Here is a 21,269-nt window from a genome sequence, read left to right as displayed (position 1 = left end):
TAGATTCAATCAATGGCTGTATACACATTCTCTGGCTACCGCGAATTCCAATTTATGAATGTTTGGTTTTTAACTTTTCTCGTCGCCTCCTGCCATACGCGTCCCTTCATTCTCCTTCAGGGATTTTCGACAAAAAAATTATACCAGTTCAGCGTCTGGCATCAGAAGGCGCTTTTAATCTGATTTCGGATGCCTCTGTAGAGGGCAGGTCACTTTGCCATAACTGCTAGATGTTGCACAAGTACTTTCAATACTATTAAATCGCCAACTTTTATCCACCCACTAGACCGTAGCACTGCACCTAAGTGGAGTTCGCTCCATATAGGTTGCCTATTAATGTTTCCCTCAAAAGATGTGTTCAGCTTCAGAAAGAGCAATGACACTTTTTTGGTTTTGGGAATTGCGTTTTTGCTGGGCAATCACCTGTAACTTAGCTGAAACCATCAACCTCTGCACATTGTAATGTTTTACCTCCGGTGGTAAACTGGGGCTTGAACTTTTGATAACAGCAGTGCTGAATCAGTACACTGATATGGGTTGTGGACTCGTGCATCATGCAGCTAAAGAAAATTGCTCAGTGTCTAAAAGATGAACACAAGGAAGGAACATTTTGAACATTGAAGGATGCTCCTCCGCTCTCCAAAGAGTTTTTTTCAGATCGTACCGTGCGTTGTTCAGCATGATGTCTGACGTTACGCTCCACATCTCAGTTCCTCAAGAAGCTGCCTGCAGGTTCGGCGAAATGTTGGACAATGATATTACGCCGTACAACACGAGGTACAACCACAAGAAACACACTGGAGAGCGACAGAGCACACGTGCGATATCCGACGCAGTGGTATTGAAGGATGCAAAACAAATACGGTAGTAATCAAGCTTCGGCATACAAGTACCCATGATAAGCAACACTGCAATATTGTTTTAGGAAAACTAATATAACCACTGCTACACAAATAAGTGTAAAGCAGAGCTCCATAATGGGCCCTTAAAATATCGGTCTCCTTAAGAGTGTGGATGGAGGATGCATTGTGACAGATTAAGCTGATGTGGATATTTGGACACCTCAAGTGTGAAAGCCAATGCTCCCTTCAGTTTGTCCATGTTACTGCTGTCTGGGAATATTTTTTTTTGAGAGATGAAACAATTTGATATAGGCAAGTCGTGGAAATTTCCACCCCATCTTAAGATTTGCAGGACTGGATTTTCATAAACAGAATCGCTGACTCCTTACAAAAAGTGACATCTCTAACCGTAAGTTAAAGCAAACCCTTCGCCTTAAGTGCTGGTAGCAAGCGGTGAGAGATCTTCTTTTCGAGCAGGACTGGCTTTACAACAATAAACATTTCACTGGAGGAGAGAGAAATCGGACATTAAAGTAAATGCAAATTATTCCACGGTCACATAGGCAGACACCCGCATTTGTCAAAACAAATGCTAGCGAGACAATATATAGCTTACTGTACCGCTAAACATGACAGTAAGCTCATTAGACGTAGGTCTCAAACACAAGTTCAGGGAGCTTACTCTTGTCTACAAATATGTGCAGATGTTCAAGTTTTTTCATAAAAACGAGCGAAGCACGACAGACAGACAGACAGAGGCAGAAGCACAGAAGCAATATGATCTTGGTCAGAGTTGTGGCTCAGGAATTAAAATGTAACAAAGGATCAGGCAATATTCACAATTTTTAATCAAAACTCAACCACACATTTATTAACAATTTGAAATATAGATTTGTTTTAAATATATATTTTTAAAATTGCAATGTAGCTATAATCTAATAATTTGTTGTAAAATATTTTTATATCCTCAATCTTTTAAAAGTGCCACCATTTACAACCACACTTGCTGCACCAACGTTGTTAAGTAAATTGCAGATACCGTGTGATATATCAGTGACACATATCAATCTTGCACTGCCACATGACGATGGATAGCTTGGGGTAGGGACCCACATATATCTCTTTCAATGAAAACAAATGAGATGAATCCATCATGCAGGCAAAGGCAGCGATAACAACACCTTTATTTCACGTGTCACCTAAAGTTCAGAATTTTTTATTTTTTAAATAAGATGTGGTGACTGATATTTTTTAACCTTGACCAGGTCACAGGTCCCAGGTCCCAGCTGAAATAACATAATCATTGATAAGGGAAGTCATTCATAACATTGCAAGATTGAAAATAAAGATATTACGTTTCTCATATAATCCAGCAGATAATTTTATTTCAACAAATTACAGTGAATGCTCATTCGTTTTATAGAAAACCATGGACACAAAATACAATGCGCTTCATGTGGTATGATAGACTGTAATTTTTTGTAGTTATACTCTTAGAAATAGCATGTACAGTTGCAAAATATTCTATAAAAAACATTATTTTTCTGGTACGTCAGATTTCACACCCCTATCCACCTACCACATTCTTCGATTGCTTTTATAACATTTCAACAGAGATTTGTGAGCAGGGAAGTATGAAGTAATTTGCATAACATACCCCAGCAACTATGCGAACGTTGGAGGGAAATTAAATCCTAAAGTTATTTTGCTTTTTCTTCTTGAACAACCAGTCTTAATGCTTGCGCATTGACCGGGCAGAAAATGGTTATGCATCATAATAATAATGATACTACAGCAATTATTTAAACTACTTAACCGATCACTGTTAAAGGAGCTACATTTGAAACACTACAGTCAGCGTGGGCGACATTACAAAACAGGCGTTTTGGATTTATGAAATATATAATGGAATAATTGTTTTTATTTAAAATGTTCTCTGTACTGTCTCGTCTATAATTATTGAAATATTAATCTTGAGCAACCACGTACCGTTATCCTTTATGCCATTATGCTGTCACATCTTGTCCACAAAATCACATCTCTGAGTTTTTTCTCTCTCAATATATTGAAATTGAAATGCACGCTGGGCTCCTCCTTTGATCATAAATCTTTTATGAGATACAACCTCTATTTCTGCCACTTGCTCCTCTTTGTGTGGAGTATTGCTTTGTGCGTCTCCACAAGAAGAGGAAAAATACGCTGTGGCAGCCGCACATTGAAATGCAAACCTGGTCATGACACACGCCAGGATGAGTACCATTAAACAATAAATAAACCCGATGTCCACACTGTAATTTCAGTTCATTTGCTAATAAACGTTTTTAATATGTAACCGTAGATCACTGGACTTCTCTTATAGATTTTACGGCGCGCCAAATAAAAAAAATCCAATTCGATAACCTGACCTCCCAACAAATCCACAAACATGTTCAACGCACGAATGCATTACACGGCCTGTTCGTTGACGAAAGCAAAACGTCTTTTCCACTTGAAATCCTGATCCCAGAAGGGGTTACGTCGAACTTGTCCGAACACGCCAAAGTGGTGACACCCCCCACTCCCCCCGCGCCCTCCTGATGCTCAACCACCGCATCGCTCTCCCCCTCCACCGTCACAGCTCCTGTCTCAGCTCCTGAAGCAGCGCACCCTTCCCCTGCATGTCCCGCTTCCTCCTCTCGCCGATGACATCCTCCAGGCTCTGGAAGCTCATGGCGATGGGCTCTTCCTCCAGGTAGACCTTGAGCGTGTACGGCTGCTTGCCGATGCGGATCTCGCCCCCGCTCTTGAACTCTCGCCGCTCGTAGCGGCACCAGGCGGCGAAGCCCTCCGAATTGTGCCAACGCGCGTCGGCCACCCCGCGCGAAGGGCCCACGTGCTTGCACGCGTTCTGCACCACCAGCTCGACCTCCAGCGGCTTGAAGCGGTACCAGTCGCTGACCACTCGGCCACGCCATCCGCGCGAGGCCAGGGCGAGCGTCTCCCTCTTGATCTCCTGGTTGCAAAGGTGGACTACCTGCCCGTTGCCCACCCACACGGCCCAATGCGGCTGCTTGAGGGCCCTCACGAACTCGACGAGGTCACCTGCTTTGCAGCGGGCAGCGAGAACGTCCGGCAGGTACGTGCGCAGGTTGGTGCAAGTCCTGCGCTTGGAGAAGATGCACTTGTCATTGTGGTTCACCGTATACTCGATGTCATCGTTGCCGCTGTCATCGTGGGCAGCCGTGTTCGTGTCGTCTGTTGAAATCCTGCCCTCCTCCACGTGTTCTTCCTCGTCAGAAAAAATGTAGGAGACTCCGATCTGGGAGCCCAGGTCAGCATCTAGTCCGGTGGGGTCGGCGGTTGGCACTTCGTTGTACGTGAGGTGAGTCAGCCGCTCCACCTGGTTTCCCATCGCATTCAATTTGGCGTGTGTCTGCCACGGAACAGTTTTAGTTTTTTACAGTGTGCTGACGGGCTGCGCTTCTTGGGTCAATAGTTGCACACACACACAGGAAACGCTATCTTCTGTTGAGAAATCACAAGCACATTCCCACGGCACATTCACCATAGATAGATGCTGTCCAGCGAGCAGCCGTCCTTGAATAACCAGCGCCAAGCAGGGTCACACGCACGTGCAGTGCCCAACTCCAAGGAATGAATTAACTTCTCAATTGCGAAGCCGCGGTGCGGGAAAAGCCCAACATTACAGTTGCCTCTCCCGTAGCCTCGTGCAGTATTCACAGGCACTCAACATCCTACTGCACAATTGTTGCTCAATGCCTGGGCCGTACCAAGTAACAGGGGTGTTATTTAATGGTCTACGTGTCATATGTTTCACGGAGTGAAACGGATATCTCTTTTTTGCGCTATAATATTTACAATCAACAAACATTGTTTTGTAAATTCCCTTCACCGCAGCACACATAAAACAAAATATAGCAACGCGTATGATAACATACAGTGTTATTTTTTGTTTATATATACGGATGAAAATTTTGTTGGTTGAATATTATTCAAATAAAACTGTCTAAAATAATTTGGAGCGCACATATATACATCACTTACAAATGTCACACTCATAAATGATGTGTTTGAACAAAGGAACACTTTTCGATATTCAGCGCAGGTTGGCACAGCCTGCATTTATCCAGAGATCGTCCGCTTGCCTGCATAGCCTCCGTCTAGCTTCATAAACACTCGCAAGGAGTGCAAGTTTGAGTAATTACTCAGGTAAGCTGGCAGCCCTCCAGAGGAACGATTCATCATTCACAGCTTGCTCAACTCATCCCAAGCTTCTGCTTCCCAACGACAGAAAAATAACGAGATAATAAAAAAAACGACGTGAAATCATCGATTTTTTTTTCTCTTCTCGGGAAAGTAAAATTAAATGTCACCGCACCGCGTAATCTCATGCTGTTCGGCGCTAAAACAATTAGCAAACAACTGGCGTCTGGTTGGACATATTAAAAATAGCGATCGTGTGATTTCATGTGTCTGTGTAATTTTAACTGTGACATAAAGTTGATTCTAGCAGAAAAAAATAATTACACGTAATTATGTATTTACTTGCATTGAATTCAATTCACAGTTATTTGCTCACAATGGTTTTTGATTAACCAATTCCGCTGCGCATTTGACTACTTGAATATGATACATTCCAGAGCTTAATTCGCCATGGAATATATTCTGGGGCCCCCCAACTCCCAATGCTCTGGACCCCCGCCCCACCCCCTACTATTGAGGGGGGAGGGGAAATCTTTCTGGAGCTCAGCCCTGGACCGCTACAGCTGAAATTAAGCCCTGATATATGATACAATAAATGGATGGCAGCATGGGCAGAAAACGCAATAAGCATCAGCACCATTTGGGCTTTTCTAGTTGCTATATGTTCCCATCCTGATATATAGCACAGCCAATTTATAGCATGGCCTATCTGCATTGATGTTGTAGCTCCGTGAAAAAGGAATCACTCCTTTTCCAATATAAGAATTGTCATAATGCAGAAAATATAGTCTCCTGTTCACACCGCACCACTTTCCGAGTAATGGTTGCAGGCTCTTCAAACTATTTCCTCGCACAATTTCCCACCGGAATGAAAATAGAAATCTAGGGATGAATAAAATATAAAAAAAAGGAATCCTCACATAGGCGCTAACAATGCAACGCAACTCACGCAGGGCCTGCTGCCACCTGCTGTGTAAGGAATTGTGTACACTGCGGTGAAAAGTGAACATCCCCGCCGGTACGTTGCAAGTGGTCGAGTCCCCCCCTTATGTTAATTTTAACAAGAGCCTCACCCCCCCATCCACGTCGCTCATTACCTTTGAGTTGGCTGCAGGTGTGCCGCTTCAAGCGCCCGTCGACCAATCGGCACACGGCACACGAGCTCGCGAAGGACCCTAGAAAGATAGCAAGAGCACTTGTCATGGACCACAGCCTGAGTTTCAATAGAGATGGAGTAACTTTCACAGGAATCAGTTTGGTGTGAGATTAATTTAAATTGCCCTCTTGTTGAAAGACAGTTACAGACATGCAGTGAAACACTATTCTGCTATTATAGTATCATTGAATAATACATGAAAGCTATATTTTTGTTATGTTTAAATCTTTGTTACAACCCCTAAGGCTCGTCTAACAAACAACCGTACATTTATAATGAAACACTTGAATCATCTTCACTTTAACATGATCCAGCAAATGAGTTACAAATTGACACATTGGTAACACAGGGAGTGGTGTCATTTATGTAACAGCTTTTGTCTGCCTGCGTAAACATCAATAATCTGACCCATTTCTACATGCACAATATGATGTTTAAAATACTTCCACGCACACTGCATCGTTGTATTTTAATGGCACATTGTGCACATGCCATATCTTAAAATAAAATAAAAACTATCGCAGCTCTTTTTACAAAGGATAAACAGGGCACAAGTTTAGACATCAACAATGAACTTGTCCAACAAAGTATTGCGTATAAAACTGAAAAAAGCCCATTTCTATCCAGTGCATGCAAAAATCACATGCTATCTGACGCCCACCTTATCCAACACTTAAGAAATACACATCCTCAGGAAATGGATATTGGATTGACGCTTCACCACAAAGGCAGCTCGCACGATTCATAACGTACCGCATGAAAATCCTGCACACACCGAAATAGAAAAAACCAAACTCTAATGCGCCCGTGTGACCATGAACGTGTGTTGTTCACAGTCTGCGCGCACATTAGCGCGGGCGTGCGATTTAATGTGTACGTGGATATTTTTTTTTGCATGTGTGCGGTTTTTTTTTGTTTCCTCAACGTGCCATGAGGTTCACATGCCAGCTCGTTAATTGGATGTCCAGACTGGAGCAAGATATTGCTGCGCTACTACTGTGCGTGCTCGCTTTGTTTTGATCAAGCCAGCCTTCAAACCCTCTGTCTCCGTGGCAAGATGAGTGTGGGAGTATTGTCATGCCCGTGCGTTTGTATCGACGCTTATTAGTCTGTCCTGCTTTAATTCTACAGGGATGACAGCTAATGCACAGAGAGAAAAAAAACATATTACTTATTATTGGCCAGCGATACGCTGTTACATAGGCGCACACACGAGGAATTCCTGCAGAACGTTAGTATGTAAATGTGCCTTTTGATTTATTAATTTATTCATACATTTTGCACAGCAGAATATTGGCATATCCGGAGGGATCTCAAAATGTTAAGATTGTTCTGATTCAATTTGTAATGATTTATATATTTTCTAGTTATTGATTTCAAATCACAATTCTTTGTTTAATAGTTGCTCCCATGAAAAATTCATGTTTTTTGTTCATTGCATATTATCGTACGCTCAAAAGAAGTCAAGCATCTGCAATTCTGGCGATGAATTTTCTTCGGATGATACAAACACCAACATTGCTTTTAAATTAGTACAAATAATGAAACAAATTCGGTAAATTCAAGGGCATTTGATACACAGTGGAAAACGGTGACGATAATAAATGCGGAATATTCTATAACACATTGGAATAACAGGAGCTGTTTACACCATATGAGAAAAAATCAGAGCACGTGAATAAATTCACACATTTAAAATTCTGGTATTAATCATGTTGTGCTGAGCACCAAATTGCTCTGCAATAAAAGTCTCTGTTAATTCTCATTACAGCCTTAACACGGCGAAAACACAGCACACATATTAAACACCTCTGCGAAGGTAAAAAAAAAAACAATAAGCAAGGCATAACAGTGTGTTAAGTGACAAAGTGAACCAGTGTTTGCACAATATTAATGCCACACTTGTGCACATTTAAACCATTATACTTTGTAAATTACTATTAAGAGCGCACGACTCATCTCCTGCAATTTACCAGCCTTATGCAGAGGTGCGGCAATGCACCAGCCAAGTGGCTGTGTGTTCGAGCGAGCGGCTCGGGATCGGAAGGTTGTGAGTACGAATCCCGGTAAGGCGATGACTCGGCCCATCATCCTTCCTGGGTCGATAGCATTGGTAGTGTACCACTTTGTGAGGGAGTCAACGGTGGATGTCCGACAGATAAGACTCACCGACGCCATAAAAATTGGGGCATTATCCAGGACTGGCTAAGGGCTGTAAAGAGATGAGCACTGCATTAATGCTCATTTGAGCAGAAGTGGTTTTACTTGAGTGAAATTTATAATACTGAATATCTATAGTCATGGTGGACTAAGGGTATGCCTAAAGGAATGCACTTATGTACATATTTGTGCGGGAGCTGCAATTCGTATCTTGGAATACTCCAGAGCTAATTTACTCCTATTGGCAATTAGGTCTTAAGAAGACGATGTATACTGTGCAGTTTTAATATGCTCCAGGCACTCGAGCCCACCTTAAAGCTAATAAAGATTCGCAAATGAGTTCTTAGCATAATGGTGACAAATGAAGGTCAGAGCGAGGAGTCTTATTCAGAACAAACTTTACCAGAAGACATGCGGAAATATATAAGCGTAACAACAAACACTGTTTTCTTATCATATACGTATAGTAAGCAGAACCATATTCACTGGAATATTTTATGATAAAAATAACTACTGTATTAGCAATGTATTATATAGGGTTTCGATATGTATGTGTACTTTTATTCACTGTGTACAGTGGATACTGTATGACGAAAAAGGTGAAGAATAAACAAATACGTTTTTACAAGCCTTATTACTTGCCTGTGTTGACTGGTGGTGGTGGTGGTTTAATGACACATTTATATTTACGCAATATAACCCAAATCCGCCCCCTCCCCTTTATTATGAATATTGACCACACTTGCGTGTTAAATAAAACGAAAAGTTTGTACAGCTTCTCCAACATTGGTAAAATAAAAATACCCCTTATAATTATACAGAAAATAAATTCAAATGTACATTTACACTTGTCAACATTCCCAACCACCACGTTTTTTATTCGGAACTCTTACATTGTAACAAAGAAAAGGAAATGGTGATACAGATCTGTTCTCGTTAATGCTTTCATGGCTATTTACATAAAAAAAACTATCAATTTATCCATACTACTTAACAAGGGCTGACATGTGTGAGTTTTTGGGTTTTTCCAAGCCTTTAATAATAATTTAAATTCATAATGCGCATTCAATCCGAGGATTCAAATGCGCAATGCATGGAAAGCAGGAAACAAAAACAGAACCAGGGCAACCGACCAAACTAAAGAGGGAAGGCCACTTTAAAGAGTTGGGTTTACAAAGGAGACTTAAATATATATATGGACTCTAATTGCCTGATTTCAAGTGGAAAGGCGTTACCATAGCTTGGGTGCCACGATAACAAAAGCCCGATCACCAAAAAGAGTGCAACCTAGACCTGGGAGTGCTGAGCAGTTGGAGATCAGAAAATCTTAAGAACCTTGATGGAATATATAAATGTACTAGTTCTTGCAAGTAATTTGGGGTGAGCTCTTTTAAAGCCTTTTAGGTTAATAGCAGTATCTTAAAATCCACTCGGAATTCCACTTGTAGCCAATGAAGAGATAACTGTTCTTATACCAACAATGACATCAACAACAACAAAAGGCACGTGAGATAATAATCACATCAATCATTATCAATGTATTGAATGAACTAAAACATACTTTAGATCCATGGGTTATTCTTCCCTTTCATGATATTTACAGTTTTAAAAATATTTCCAATAAATATTTTTTCCAGAAAATCTTTTTTAGACTGGAAATCTTTTTAAACTGGAAATCTTTTTCCATTGTAATTTAGGGTTCTGTTTCACTTGCCTCCAGCATAACCCATGATTCAGTGAATTCCAAACCCAATCTGTAATAGCAGGTTAAATTGCTCTGCAATCGCACCCTTTTTTGTCCACACCCTTCTGGGCTGATAAGTGTAAGGAAAAGGGTCCTTTTAAATTGGAGGGGGCGTTAACTTTAAATGAAACCTAAGGGAATTGCTCGCATACTTCCGTGTCACAGGTCATTTTATCCGAGAAACAGCACACAAGAGTTCACCTCCAAGCTGCCAATACAATCCGAATGATTTTGTTCATCTCGGTCATTTTTCTTGAGTGTTTTTTTTTTACTTTCGTTGGTAATCTGCATGCTGTATTCAAGCAAGAAATATTCATCTCTGAAACATCATCCAGGCTGGTTCGCTGTCCCAGAATGCATTTCCTCTCCTCTAATCAACTCCTTCCAGTCCTTTCAGTAACATCCTTCACAACTGATTGGAATAATTTGCTGTAGCATGCCACTCTTGTTGCTGTTGTGTTGTTTTAAATGTGGGTTGCTATCCTACAGGGACGGCCTACATGCCCCTGGTTGCTTGGAAGAAAGACTGATGGGCCCAACAAAGTGGTGTGGAGTGATAACCGATGTGACTGCTATTACTGAGGAGCAGCAGACCGAGCGAAAATCTCCTTTCCCACTGGGGCACTACACATGCATTTCAAGTAACTTACCTGTCGACGCAAAGGTTGATATGGCCAGCTATAAGGGGGTGAAAGATGCCCCAGTGCGAGTAATACTTTACCTGGACGTGCGAAAATCGACGAACCTTACAAAGATGAATGTGACATATTGACATGAACAAGCTGATGTATTGTTATAAAATTACGGTGACTATTTTTGAAAATAATCCTTCATATAATTTTGGAAACTTTACTTTTTTAACCCAGTACAAATGTTACTTCATTTGAGGCATTATTTCAGCAGAATTAATATTTAAGAAAGTATACCTATTCTACATATTTCAAGGAAATTTAATTAAAAGACTGTCATTGCAATATGGAATAAAACTTACAATAACACGAGTAAAATAATTCATAACGGTTTTCATTCATTCTAATATTGTCCAGATAAAGCTCACTAATTAATGCATTAATTACTTAAGAAAATTGCACATATTTTCATTACCTGTAAATAAAAGTACGTGCATTACCAATGTTGATTCATTAAAAGCTATTTGGCACCACTGACATTATTAATACCGAGCATTTATAGGATATAGAAAACAAATTTCTTTCCTAAATTAAACGTTCAGAATGGGTTGTTTGTTGTGTGTGTTTTGTTGCACGGATGAAAGTTGCCATCACTCACGTTTGTCATATAAAAAAACAGGCACGACGATGATACAACGTGAAGCACAAGCCAAGGAACAGGGTGAGACTGCAACAGAAAGTATTAGCAGGCAGTCAGCCAGAGAACTCTTTGATGTGAATGCCTGGAATGGTTAAACCGTCTACCGGGGAGAAAACAAATACCGCTTCATTGGGAGGCTGCTGCTGCTGCCTCTCTTGGATGAGCCCAGCGCCCTGTTTGACCTTGCCAATCACCTAGGTGCATGTTTCAAGTGGTTCAGTGCAATATGTATTTCATACAAAGACAATTATATTTTATTAAATACTATTACATTCAAGGGTAATCTTTAAATATGCATGGTGAATTCCCTTCCCCCCAAAAAAATTTATAATCAAAAGTGACAATTAAATATATTTTTTAAATGCAGTCTGAAACGTTCATCATTTACGTACCGTATATGTCCATGTACTTTGTGAATAATTAGGCATTAGTTGCCTTGAAAGATGTATTCAAATTCTAATGTGTCAACTACTGCAATCTTAATTTTGGAGCTGTATTAATAAATAAATAATTTCTTATTTTATCTTTAGACGTGACTTAACCGAAAGAACCAAAGAATAACTACTGCAATGGTTTACATTTATTCATTAAAATAGTATTTTACAGCTTTAGTCATAAGAATGGTGGAGAAGGCATCCCCCGTGCCCCTTTGCAAATGGAATTTGACTACACCGTACTTAACCATGCTGGTCACCGACGGCTGGTCGGGAATCAACCTCACGTGACTCGATTCACAGCACGGTGCACCAACCATAGCGCCACCACTCCAATCATGTGGATGTGTAATTGTACAGGACAATATTTGAATAGGCTCATTTTAAGAACGCTGGCTGCTAGCGCAAATGATATAAATAACTGCAAGTGATATTATTATTATCTGTACGGTACGCGTACTATTGAATCAATATAATTTCATGTTATTGAATGCAAAATATTTAGATGATCAGACATAGGGCGAGGGGGCAGTAGGCTTCTTGCCGGCAACCTGCTACGCGTTTTCATGTTCCCTTAAACAGAACGATAACCTGCCCTGCAGGGAAGATGACATTGATCGGCACCAAGCTCCTGCACATATTTTCGTGCACAAAAATAGAAGACGATATCAAAAGACGAACCTCGACCAAAGATACTCATACAACCCTCTTGAATGCCTACATTATTCATTGTTCACAACTATAGTCTTTCATATTTTTGGTTCTTTCGGTAAAGTCACGTAGAAGGGAAACAATTAAATAATAAAAATACAAAACAATAAAATTCTCACCTGATGATGATTGCTTGTGTTGCAGTCGAAACGTCGTGAGAATTTAATTGTTTAATATTTTTTATTATTTTATTGTTTCCCTTCTACGTGACTTTGCCGAATGAACCAAGAATATGAATCCCTGCAGTCACGAAAGCTTCTAATCAAAATTTATACAGTCTTTATTACTATTATTACCTACCCAATTATGCTGTTCTCTTGACTATGGCACACTGGAACACCCCCCACCCCATCCTAAAAAAAAATCATTAAATACTTTAGCAATGCGTCCTCTAACAAATGGATCTCAATGTATCCAGTAGTAACCACGGACAGTATTATTAAAATGGAAATAGAATGCAAACTGCCTTCCAAATGTCAACACGGTCCCGAAACATTATAACGCAGTACAGTAACATCAATCATAATGCCTCATTTAGATACAGGCCTGTCGTGGGAGCTGTCAAAATAAACAAAACGGCTGAAGAAGCTCCCAGTAGGTGGAGCCGAAAGGCAGACATCGTGCAGAACTGCACAGAGGAACTCAAGCAGCAAACACAGCCACGAAAATCGACACAGTGGTACAATTTATATTTCAAAACAAGCACGTGTTGCATTGAAGCACAACCATTTTTGTTAATCATTCCAGAACCCAATGCTCCAAACAGTCCATGGAGGTTGCTCAGAGATATAATCCATAAGGTTACTATCAAGAAAATGTACGAACGCGGCCATCAATAATCACACCCACCACCTCCTGAGAGTTTACTGCATGAGCAGAACACCAACAGGGACATCACCCGTAGCGACCTGAATGACCACACACTCAAGCTCACCAGTAGACACTTACTGGCCACTCAAAACAGAAGAATCGTGAATGATTGCATTATCCCCATTGCTACTTGTTTCTAGGCTTGCTGTTCGTATTCTGCTTTATAGAAAACTAACCATGAATACAATGTAGTATATACGCATTGGTTCTTTCGGTAAAGTCACGTAGGTAGAAAAATAATAGATCACGACGTTCCGATCGCAACACAAGCAAATCGTCATCAGGTGGGACAACCACAGCAAGAAAAAACTGCTGCAATGTAGTACACTGAAAAGTGTCAATACAAGTGCACTAAGAAAAATGCACCTTATGTCAAAATGGTGTTCGCATGCATTGCAGAACTTTGGGAATTCTATTACTTCACAATATAGAATGAAATACTATATTCTCCGGATTAGGAGATACTCCAGAAAGTAAGACACTCCAGAAAGTAAGACACTACCGAACACTCGTGCCCGGTGTTAATAAAGTTATAGAAAGCTCGTCTCACACGCGCACACACACACACATACCGCATTATATGATGCACCCATAACTTTTCGTTTCAAATTCTGTACAGGTGTAAAGAGTTTGATCTGTGACCCGGAGAATATGGTATACACATTTAAGGTGGTAATATTCCACTACATATTTCAAGTAGAGAGCCTGGGGGAAACAAAATACAGACATTGTCTTCATAGAAAATGGGAACGTGTATCGGGTGTGAAATTACAGTATTTTGCAAAAATCGCCACTGTTCAAAAGGTATAATTATCTCTTTGGTGAAGATGAGGGGGTAAATGTTTCAAGCCCTACTATCTGCGTGACACTTGAATCCCCCCCCCTCCGTGTCCATTGTTTTTAAATAGATTGAGACATCGGCGCATGCCACAAGTAGGTAGGTAAATTTGTCATCCACGCTCCATGAACTTTCTGCCAGTGGCAAGGAACCATTACCGGCTGGCTGATGCTTCCTACTTATCATGCCACCTATAGCGCCTCAACACTGTCGACAAAAATGGTGCTGAAAAAAAAACACAAATACGTAACTAAATCTTGACTTAAAGCTTTCGTGACTGCAGTAATTGATATTCTGGGTTCTTTCGGTAAAGTCACGTGGATAGGTCTGTTATTTTGTATTATTTTCTTTGAACCTATCTACGTGACTTTACCGAAAGACCCAAGGATATGAAATACTAAACTAAATACGGGAGTTGTATTGCCTTGCACATTGTACTACTATATAAGACTTCATGTCGATGATTTAAAACGCATCAACCCATGTGTATTTCTCACTACAGGATTACATTTTAATTCGATTGCTGTATTAAAATGCAATCTACAAACCCTCCAAAGTTAAAATATTTCATGAAGCCAAACCTCATTATATAATTTTTACACTTATTGCTACGATTAATGTGTTATTGTTTACTAATTAATTCATTTTAGTTCATTAAAATAAGTCCAACATTATGCAAAGCAATTCATGTATACTCATAAATTGTAATTCTTAATACACTTCAGTAATTTTCTGAAATTCTAGACATCTTGCTGTTCGTTAATCAAATTTGAAACGTTTTACCCAAATTTGATCATTTTCACTTGTCTCACATTTTCTGCACCATTAAACCAGGCAGCAACGTGTCTGCTTTTGCAAAACGTGCTTTTGCAAAACGTGCTGTTGCCACGTAAATGCATGGCAGTTGACATGACTGCATCTCAAATCCAGAGCTGATACTCATTTACACACCTTGCCACTGCACTATAAACTAGGCAACCTGAGTTTATTTTCTGGTCACGGCTAACCAAAATGACAAATACCATCTAAGCCAGTCCTGGGCCACTCTTAAGCAATCCAGACTGGCCAATGTCGGGAAGTATATCGTGAGGCAATCCTCATGACTGACAAGTCATAAGGGGGCTTCGCATCATGGAGAACAAGGGGGTGAATATATACCACCTATGTCTGAGACGGTTCCAGTGAGAGCGGCCTGGACTTGTACAGAGACGAGGGAATCCCTTCAGTCTTAAGTGAGTATATCACCAGCTCAGAGACAGATGAAGGAATAATTTTGAAAAGTTTTGATCCCTTTTTTTGAAAGCACAGAATTCTCGCCTATTTTCAGACACACTTTTTCTGTAATGCCCCACCATTCTAAGAAAACAACCTCCACCATAGGGCCGTTGTTCCTCAAAAACTCAATGTTGCCAAACCTCCCACTCCTCAAATCCCAAATCTGCCCTTTGTGCCCCGCCAGATGGCATATTGGCTGCGTTTTAGTGGTTGGTTATCACACCCCCACCCACCCCATCGTCACTTCTTCACTTGTTTTTGCACTCACTGATGATGTGCAAGCTTGCCAACAAGCAACGCCATTTCAGATGGTCACAACCCATATACTTGATGAGTAAAATTTTGCAAAGGGGATTCCTAATTGATTTTTCCCAATACCCATGGTTTCTTGAGTCAAGAAAAGGAAAGGCCATTGTTCACACTGCTCTGTATGTATACACTACCCGTGATATAGTTTTTTTGGGTTAGATCGCATGAATATAAATGTGTTGTTAAACCTGCCACCACCCAACAAAGCCAATTATTAAGGTTTGTCACGTAATCAGAACATGCTAATTCGTTACAAGTACATCATACACTGTATGTTCACTCAATGTATATGTTGTGTGTACACACTATTGAATATATACATTTGTTAAGCTGTTTTTTGCATTCAGGGGCTAATGGGTCTGTTCTTCTCAGTCGCCGTATCCCCCCTGTTGAATAAAATAATGATCGAGGCATTTCCCGTGCGAAAAATATTTGGTGAGCAAAGTCCATACGCACGTTTTCGCACGTGGATATTAACATGGGAATGTAAGCAAATCTGGCCCTCGTTTATTAGCTGTGGAGAGATTTATTATGGGTCTTTAAAATTCCCAGCACCAGGTGTGACAACGTGAGCTAACTGGATGGGGGAATGTTAACAAAGCATTCAATTACTGTGCCTCAATTGTCTCTACCTGCTGTGCAGAATTCTAAGCACCATTATTAATCTGACTGCGATATATGTAGTGTACATATACGACTCGGTACACAATTTGCGTTAACCCACGGTGATTCAATATGCGATATCCCACAAAAAATAATAGGGGGGGGAGAAATTATGCAGAAACCGACATTGCGTTTCAATGCCTGGACATCGCTCACCAATCTCAATGCACTAATTGAACATTTGAACACTCTGCTTGTGCAAGATACAGAGCCATCGCTTTCACTTAATTCAAATCGCCCAAGGGGTCATTTTAAATCGGTGAGGTTTCTAATAAATATATCACCTTGTATAGATAATAATATGTATTCAGGCAGTGTATGTATTGAAAACATATACTGTAACTCACAGTATTTAGTGGGTAATCACTCAACCCCTACGAAAGTAAAATATTTCTCAGGAATGTAACAATCACCGTGATCCACAAGAGGGCACTGCATCCCACGCACGGTAACAATCTTCACGGAGAATGCATTCACGTATGTGCCCAGTATTGCAAATGGAAAGCAACGTTTTCAGCATTAAATACTTTGTTTTGTGAGTATTGGTAAGCACTAAAAACTATCTAAATGACAGGGGTAAAAGCTGCCAAAATGGCCCTTCGTTCTCAGTAAATTGGAATTAATCTTTACTTTGTGATTAGCAACGTTTGCTTGTGTGCATAATCTGTATGTATGACGGGCGCGTTTTGAACAAAAGATTGCAAATCATATTTTGTTAGCACCTTGTTAATCTCTTCCGTTGATAATGCTCCTGCTAAAAAGGATCTTCACTGTTTTGTGATGCAAATATAATGCAGAACATGCTAGATGTGGGGAAGCGGGCAGATGGCAGTATGCATGCAATTATTGTGATATACCTTGGCATCTTAGACAATTCATGAAATTGCCTCTAATTACACCATGAACATGGGTTAATGCAGCATCGAAGCACATAATCTGTGCAACACAGTATAAATTGCGTACAAATGTGCAGCCCTGCATTGTCTTGGACATGCCTGGGGTTGCCACAGTATAAAGTTCAACTCAATGCCATCATATGTTGATAAAAATACATATTAAAATCAATTCCTGCTACCTACACACAAATACCAATTCACTGAGATATCCGAGATCTATCGATCAGTGCATGACCACGCTCCAGGCTTCGAACCTGGCGCCCATGCTCTGGGATTCCCTGCCCTTGGAGGTCAGGAACCCGCAGGCGATGCACAAGTCACGGCTGAAGACCCCACCGCATGTTTAACACAGCCTCCTCTTAATCTCTCCAGTTCTCTGTCTCTTTAGTCTTTCTCTCCCCGGTTACTTCTCACTTATTTTCCTCCTTTATATGCACGGCGCTCTGAGATCCTTTCCTTAAGGCAGCCTTATAAAACTATTATTATCAATTCCCCGACCATCCGGTTCAAATCTAAAAAGTGGCACGATCAGCCCTCCACTTCTGGCGGAACGGCTTCTTCACCTTGAGGGAGCTCTTAGAGAGCACGCACACTTTAGCTCACCACATGCGAAGTGCCGGTCAACTGTGGCGCCTTCATTAATATTGTTGGCCCTTTTTGAAGCTGCCCATTGATTCTCCTGTCGTGCTGGCAGATCTAATCAAACCGGTGGCCTCTGGATCAAAAGGCGAGTCGTGTGACACCCGCTCAGTAAACACCTGTTGTGGTAACAGAAAACCTGACCCTCCCATTCATCTGAATCCCTCAGCTTTGGCGAGCTGCCCAGTGCCTTTTGTGTAAAGGGGGTTGTCTATGTGGAAACACACAAGTCACGCGAGAGGGGAACCCGCTGCTGGTATCACTGCTCGGTTGCTGTTGCACAATGCAATGCGGCACACACACACCGGGGGGTTAGAGCACACACGAGACATTGGAGATCAGAGGTCGCAAACGGGTTTTGATTCCTTACCCGTACCCGTACCCGGCCGCACCAGGGTCGCAAATGGGTACCCATACCCGTACCCGGCCGGGTACGGGTTCTCGTTCCCTACCCGTACCCGTACCCTACCCGAAATGAGTGACAAACGGTGACTCACCAGTGACTCACGGCCTACCCGTACCCGTACCCGGCCGCACCAGGGTCGCAAACGGCTACCCGTACCCGGCCGGGTACGGGTAGCCGGGTATCGGGTAGGGTACGGGTATCGGGTACCCGGTTGCGACCTCTGGAGGAGATGCATGATTGCACTCGCACACAGCGAAACAGCTTGGGTTCGAGTTTTCGTTTCAAAAAGCCTTCAAGCAATATTTGACTGCTATCTTCCACTGTATATAGTGGCTGTAATCATTAAATGCGTGCACATGACAATCCACTGCTGGATGAAGGCCTCTCCACACTGTTGGTTGCTGGGGGTTGTTTGGTGAACCTTCCACAGCGTAGATTGGTGAGGAGTTCGCAGGACCTGGTTCATAGCAGTTATACAACCACTTTGCCGCTGTTCCATTTACAAGGCCTCAGTAGGATTTTAATGTTATATATATAACAAAGTCGATGCTTAGTTATAGAATGCTACACATGTTCTTGCATCACAGTGGAATCTACCACACATATTGAGTTGCCATCCACAAATTGGCGTGTAGGAGTTGTTATTGTATGAGCTTTGCTTTTTCTCAAAACAATGTATCTGAAGTAGTGAAGTATGTTAATGCCAAGAAAGAGCTTGTCTTCACTTTGAAGGCATTCGTTCTGTGGTGCTGGTACTCAGTGCATCGTGAGAGCAATACTGGCTTTGTCTGAATTATTGGCCAATGTTTAATGTTTTAACGGTGCATCCATTTCATTAAAACATCTCATCTATAAATTTCTGCTACAAATAAATAAAATTCATGGCCAGAAGCAAGATTACTTTAATTTGGTTTAGTCTGCAAATGTATTGTGTTCACAGGGATCTGTGTGATGAGTCACTGCAGGTGTGAAAGTAGCAGCTCTATTTTTCCTTCGCGATAATCACCCCTTCACAAACGTTCAGGGATCACACCAACTTGAGAGGCTATTTAAAACAAGGCCTGCAGAAATTCTACAATAAAAGTCACTCTTCTTGGTTTTTTCGGTAAAGTCACGTAGAAGGGAAATAATACAATTATAAAAATAAAACATAATAAAATAATTCTCACGACGTTTCGGCCACAACGCAAGCAGCCGTCCTCCATTGCGTTGTGGCCGAAACGTCGTGAGAATTTTATTTTATTATGTTTTATTTTTATTATTTTATTATTTCCCTTCTACGTGACTTTACCGAAAGAACCAAGAAGATGAATCCCTGCAGACACGAAAGCTTTAAATCGAAATAAAAGTCATTCTTGCCAAATGTTCACAGCATTTTCACATCCTGATCATAGCACATGGGAATTATGCCTAAGTTAATTAATTAGAAATACAGTACAGAACGCCAGTTACCTTATCCCCCCTGACTCTTTATTATTCGCTGGAGACACTGGGTCCACAACACTCTTATAAACAGCCCTATTATTCATAATATCCACGATTTGCAATTCTCGCAGGTAAGTTGAGTGAAATCGCATATAACCAGGAGGCTAATGGTGTCCGTGAAATTGGACCTTACACATGCAGTAATGTATGTATGCGTGTTGAACTTGTTTTCTCACCATACGTAGCAAACCGCGCAAATCGGTGTATATTATTATTATTATTGTTCAGGATTATAAAAGTGAAACGGTGGAGCTATGAACCCGGTGAACTTCCAATTCTCGGTCACAGCTAACAGCAGTGGCAAAGCTAAACCTATGAAGTGAGAGCCTTGGAAGTGGGCTGTGACAGTGTCGAATCCACTTGACTCCACTCGTTGCAATACACAACCAAAAGTATCTGATGCATGTCACCCTTCACTACATGAATCATAAACGTGTTCTTTTGAAATTGGGGCCACCTTTTAGAGCTTCACGATCACAATTCACCGCAGTACACCATACCCCCACCACTGGACATCACCAATACGTGCCACTTATATGCAAAACGAAATTAGTCACGTGTGACGCGCACACACCCGTTTCAGCGTGACCTAAAGTTTAAAAGAAAACATTGAGACCGCAGTTAAATGACTATAAAAAATTACAAATATCGTAGCGCGTTATAGGTCTGCTATGTTTGTCAACAGTGACAGTCCTATCGACTCACCTCCACCACATGAATTTGGAATTTCCACCACCGGCTTAAGGACTGTAAATTTGAGAATCTGTATTCATCCTGGAGAAATCCGATGAGCTATGAAGTTATTTTTTCACAGATGAGCGTCAATGTATATTGGAGAAGGAAAATCACAGTGTTATGTTTTCTTGCCCTATAAAAGATGAGCATGAAATTGTGATCAACAGCTGTTGGGGAAGTCCCCAATACCCCATTTAGTTCGTGGGTTCCGTGGATCTGTGCAAGACAGGGAGTTTGGTGACTTTCTGCTCACTCCGTAGTATACCGTGTACCACAAAAAAACTACTGCAAACTTTTAATGATGACGCTTGTTTACCCAGCAGGAGGGAAGAGGGTGATGCTCAACGCTACGGTGTAATTATCGCCCAATCATTCTGGCTCATAAAATCAATTGTTCTCTCGCTCTGTCTTCACGTTAAATGAGCACCCGTTGTCTCGGCCCCTTTGGCTTTTTTTTTCTTTTTACGATCAGAGGAAACAAGAAGATGCTCGGTGGTAGTCGGCACTTTGCTTCGTTCATCATTTAGTTTTTTGTTTTGTTTTTTAATGATTTGCTTTATGTAACCACCCCTCC

At 41.1% G+C, this 21,269-nt stretch overlaps 1 protein-coding gene across 1 annotated transcript; it reads right to left on the bottom strand.

The window, feature by feature from the left end:
* Nucleotides 1–3,453: 3,453 nt before the first annotated feature.
* On the bottom strand, nt 3,454–4,527 carry LOC144931344 (protein LRATD2-like). The gene has a single exon (XM_078855146.1). It carries the CDS (start codon nt 4,231–4,233, stop codon nt 3,454–3,456), a length of 780 nt encoding a protein of 259 aa, XP_078711272.1. The 5' UTR covers nt 4,234–4,527.
* Nucleotides 4,528–21,269: the final 16,742 nt, after the last annotated feature.

The sequence above is a fragment of the Lampetra fluviatilis genome, chromosome 4 (genome assembly GCF_964198595.1).
Source record: "Lampetra fluviatilis chromosome 4, kcLamFluv1.1, whole genome shotgun sequence".
Taxonomy (NCBI): Eukaryota; Metazoa; Chordata; class Hyperoartia; order Petromyzontiformes; family Petromyzontidae; genus Lampetra; species Lampetra fluviatilis.
Note: the sequence above shows the minus strand (reverse complement) of the source record. Positions and strands in the feature narration are given on the sequence as shown.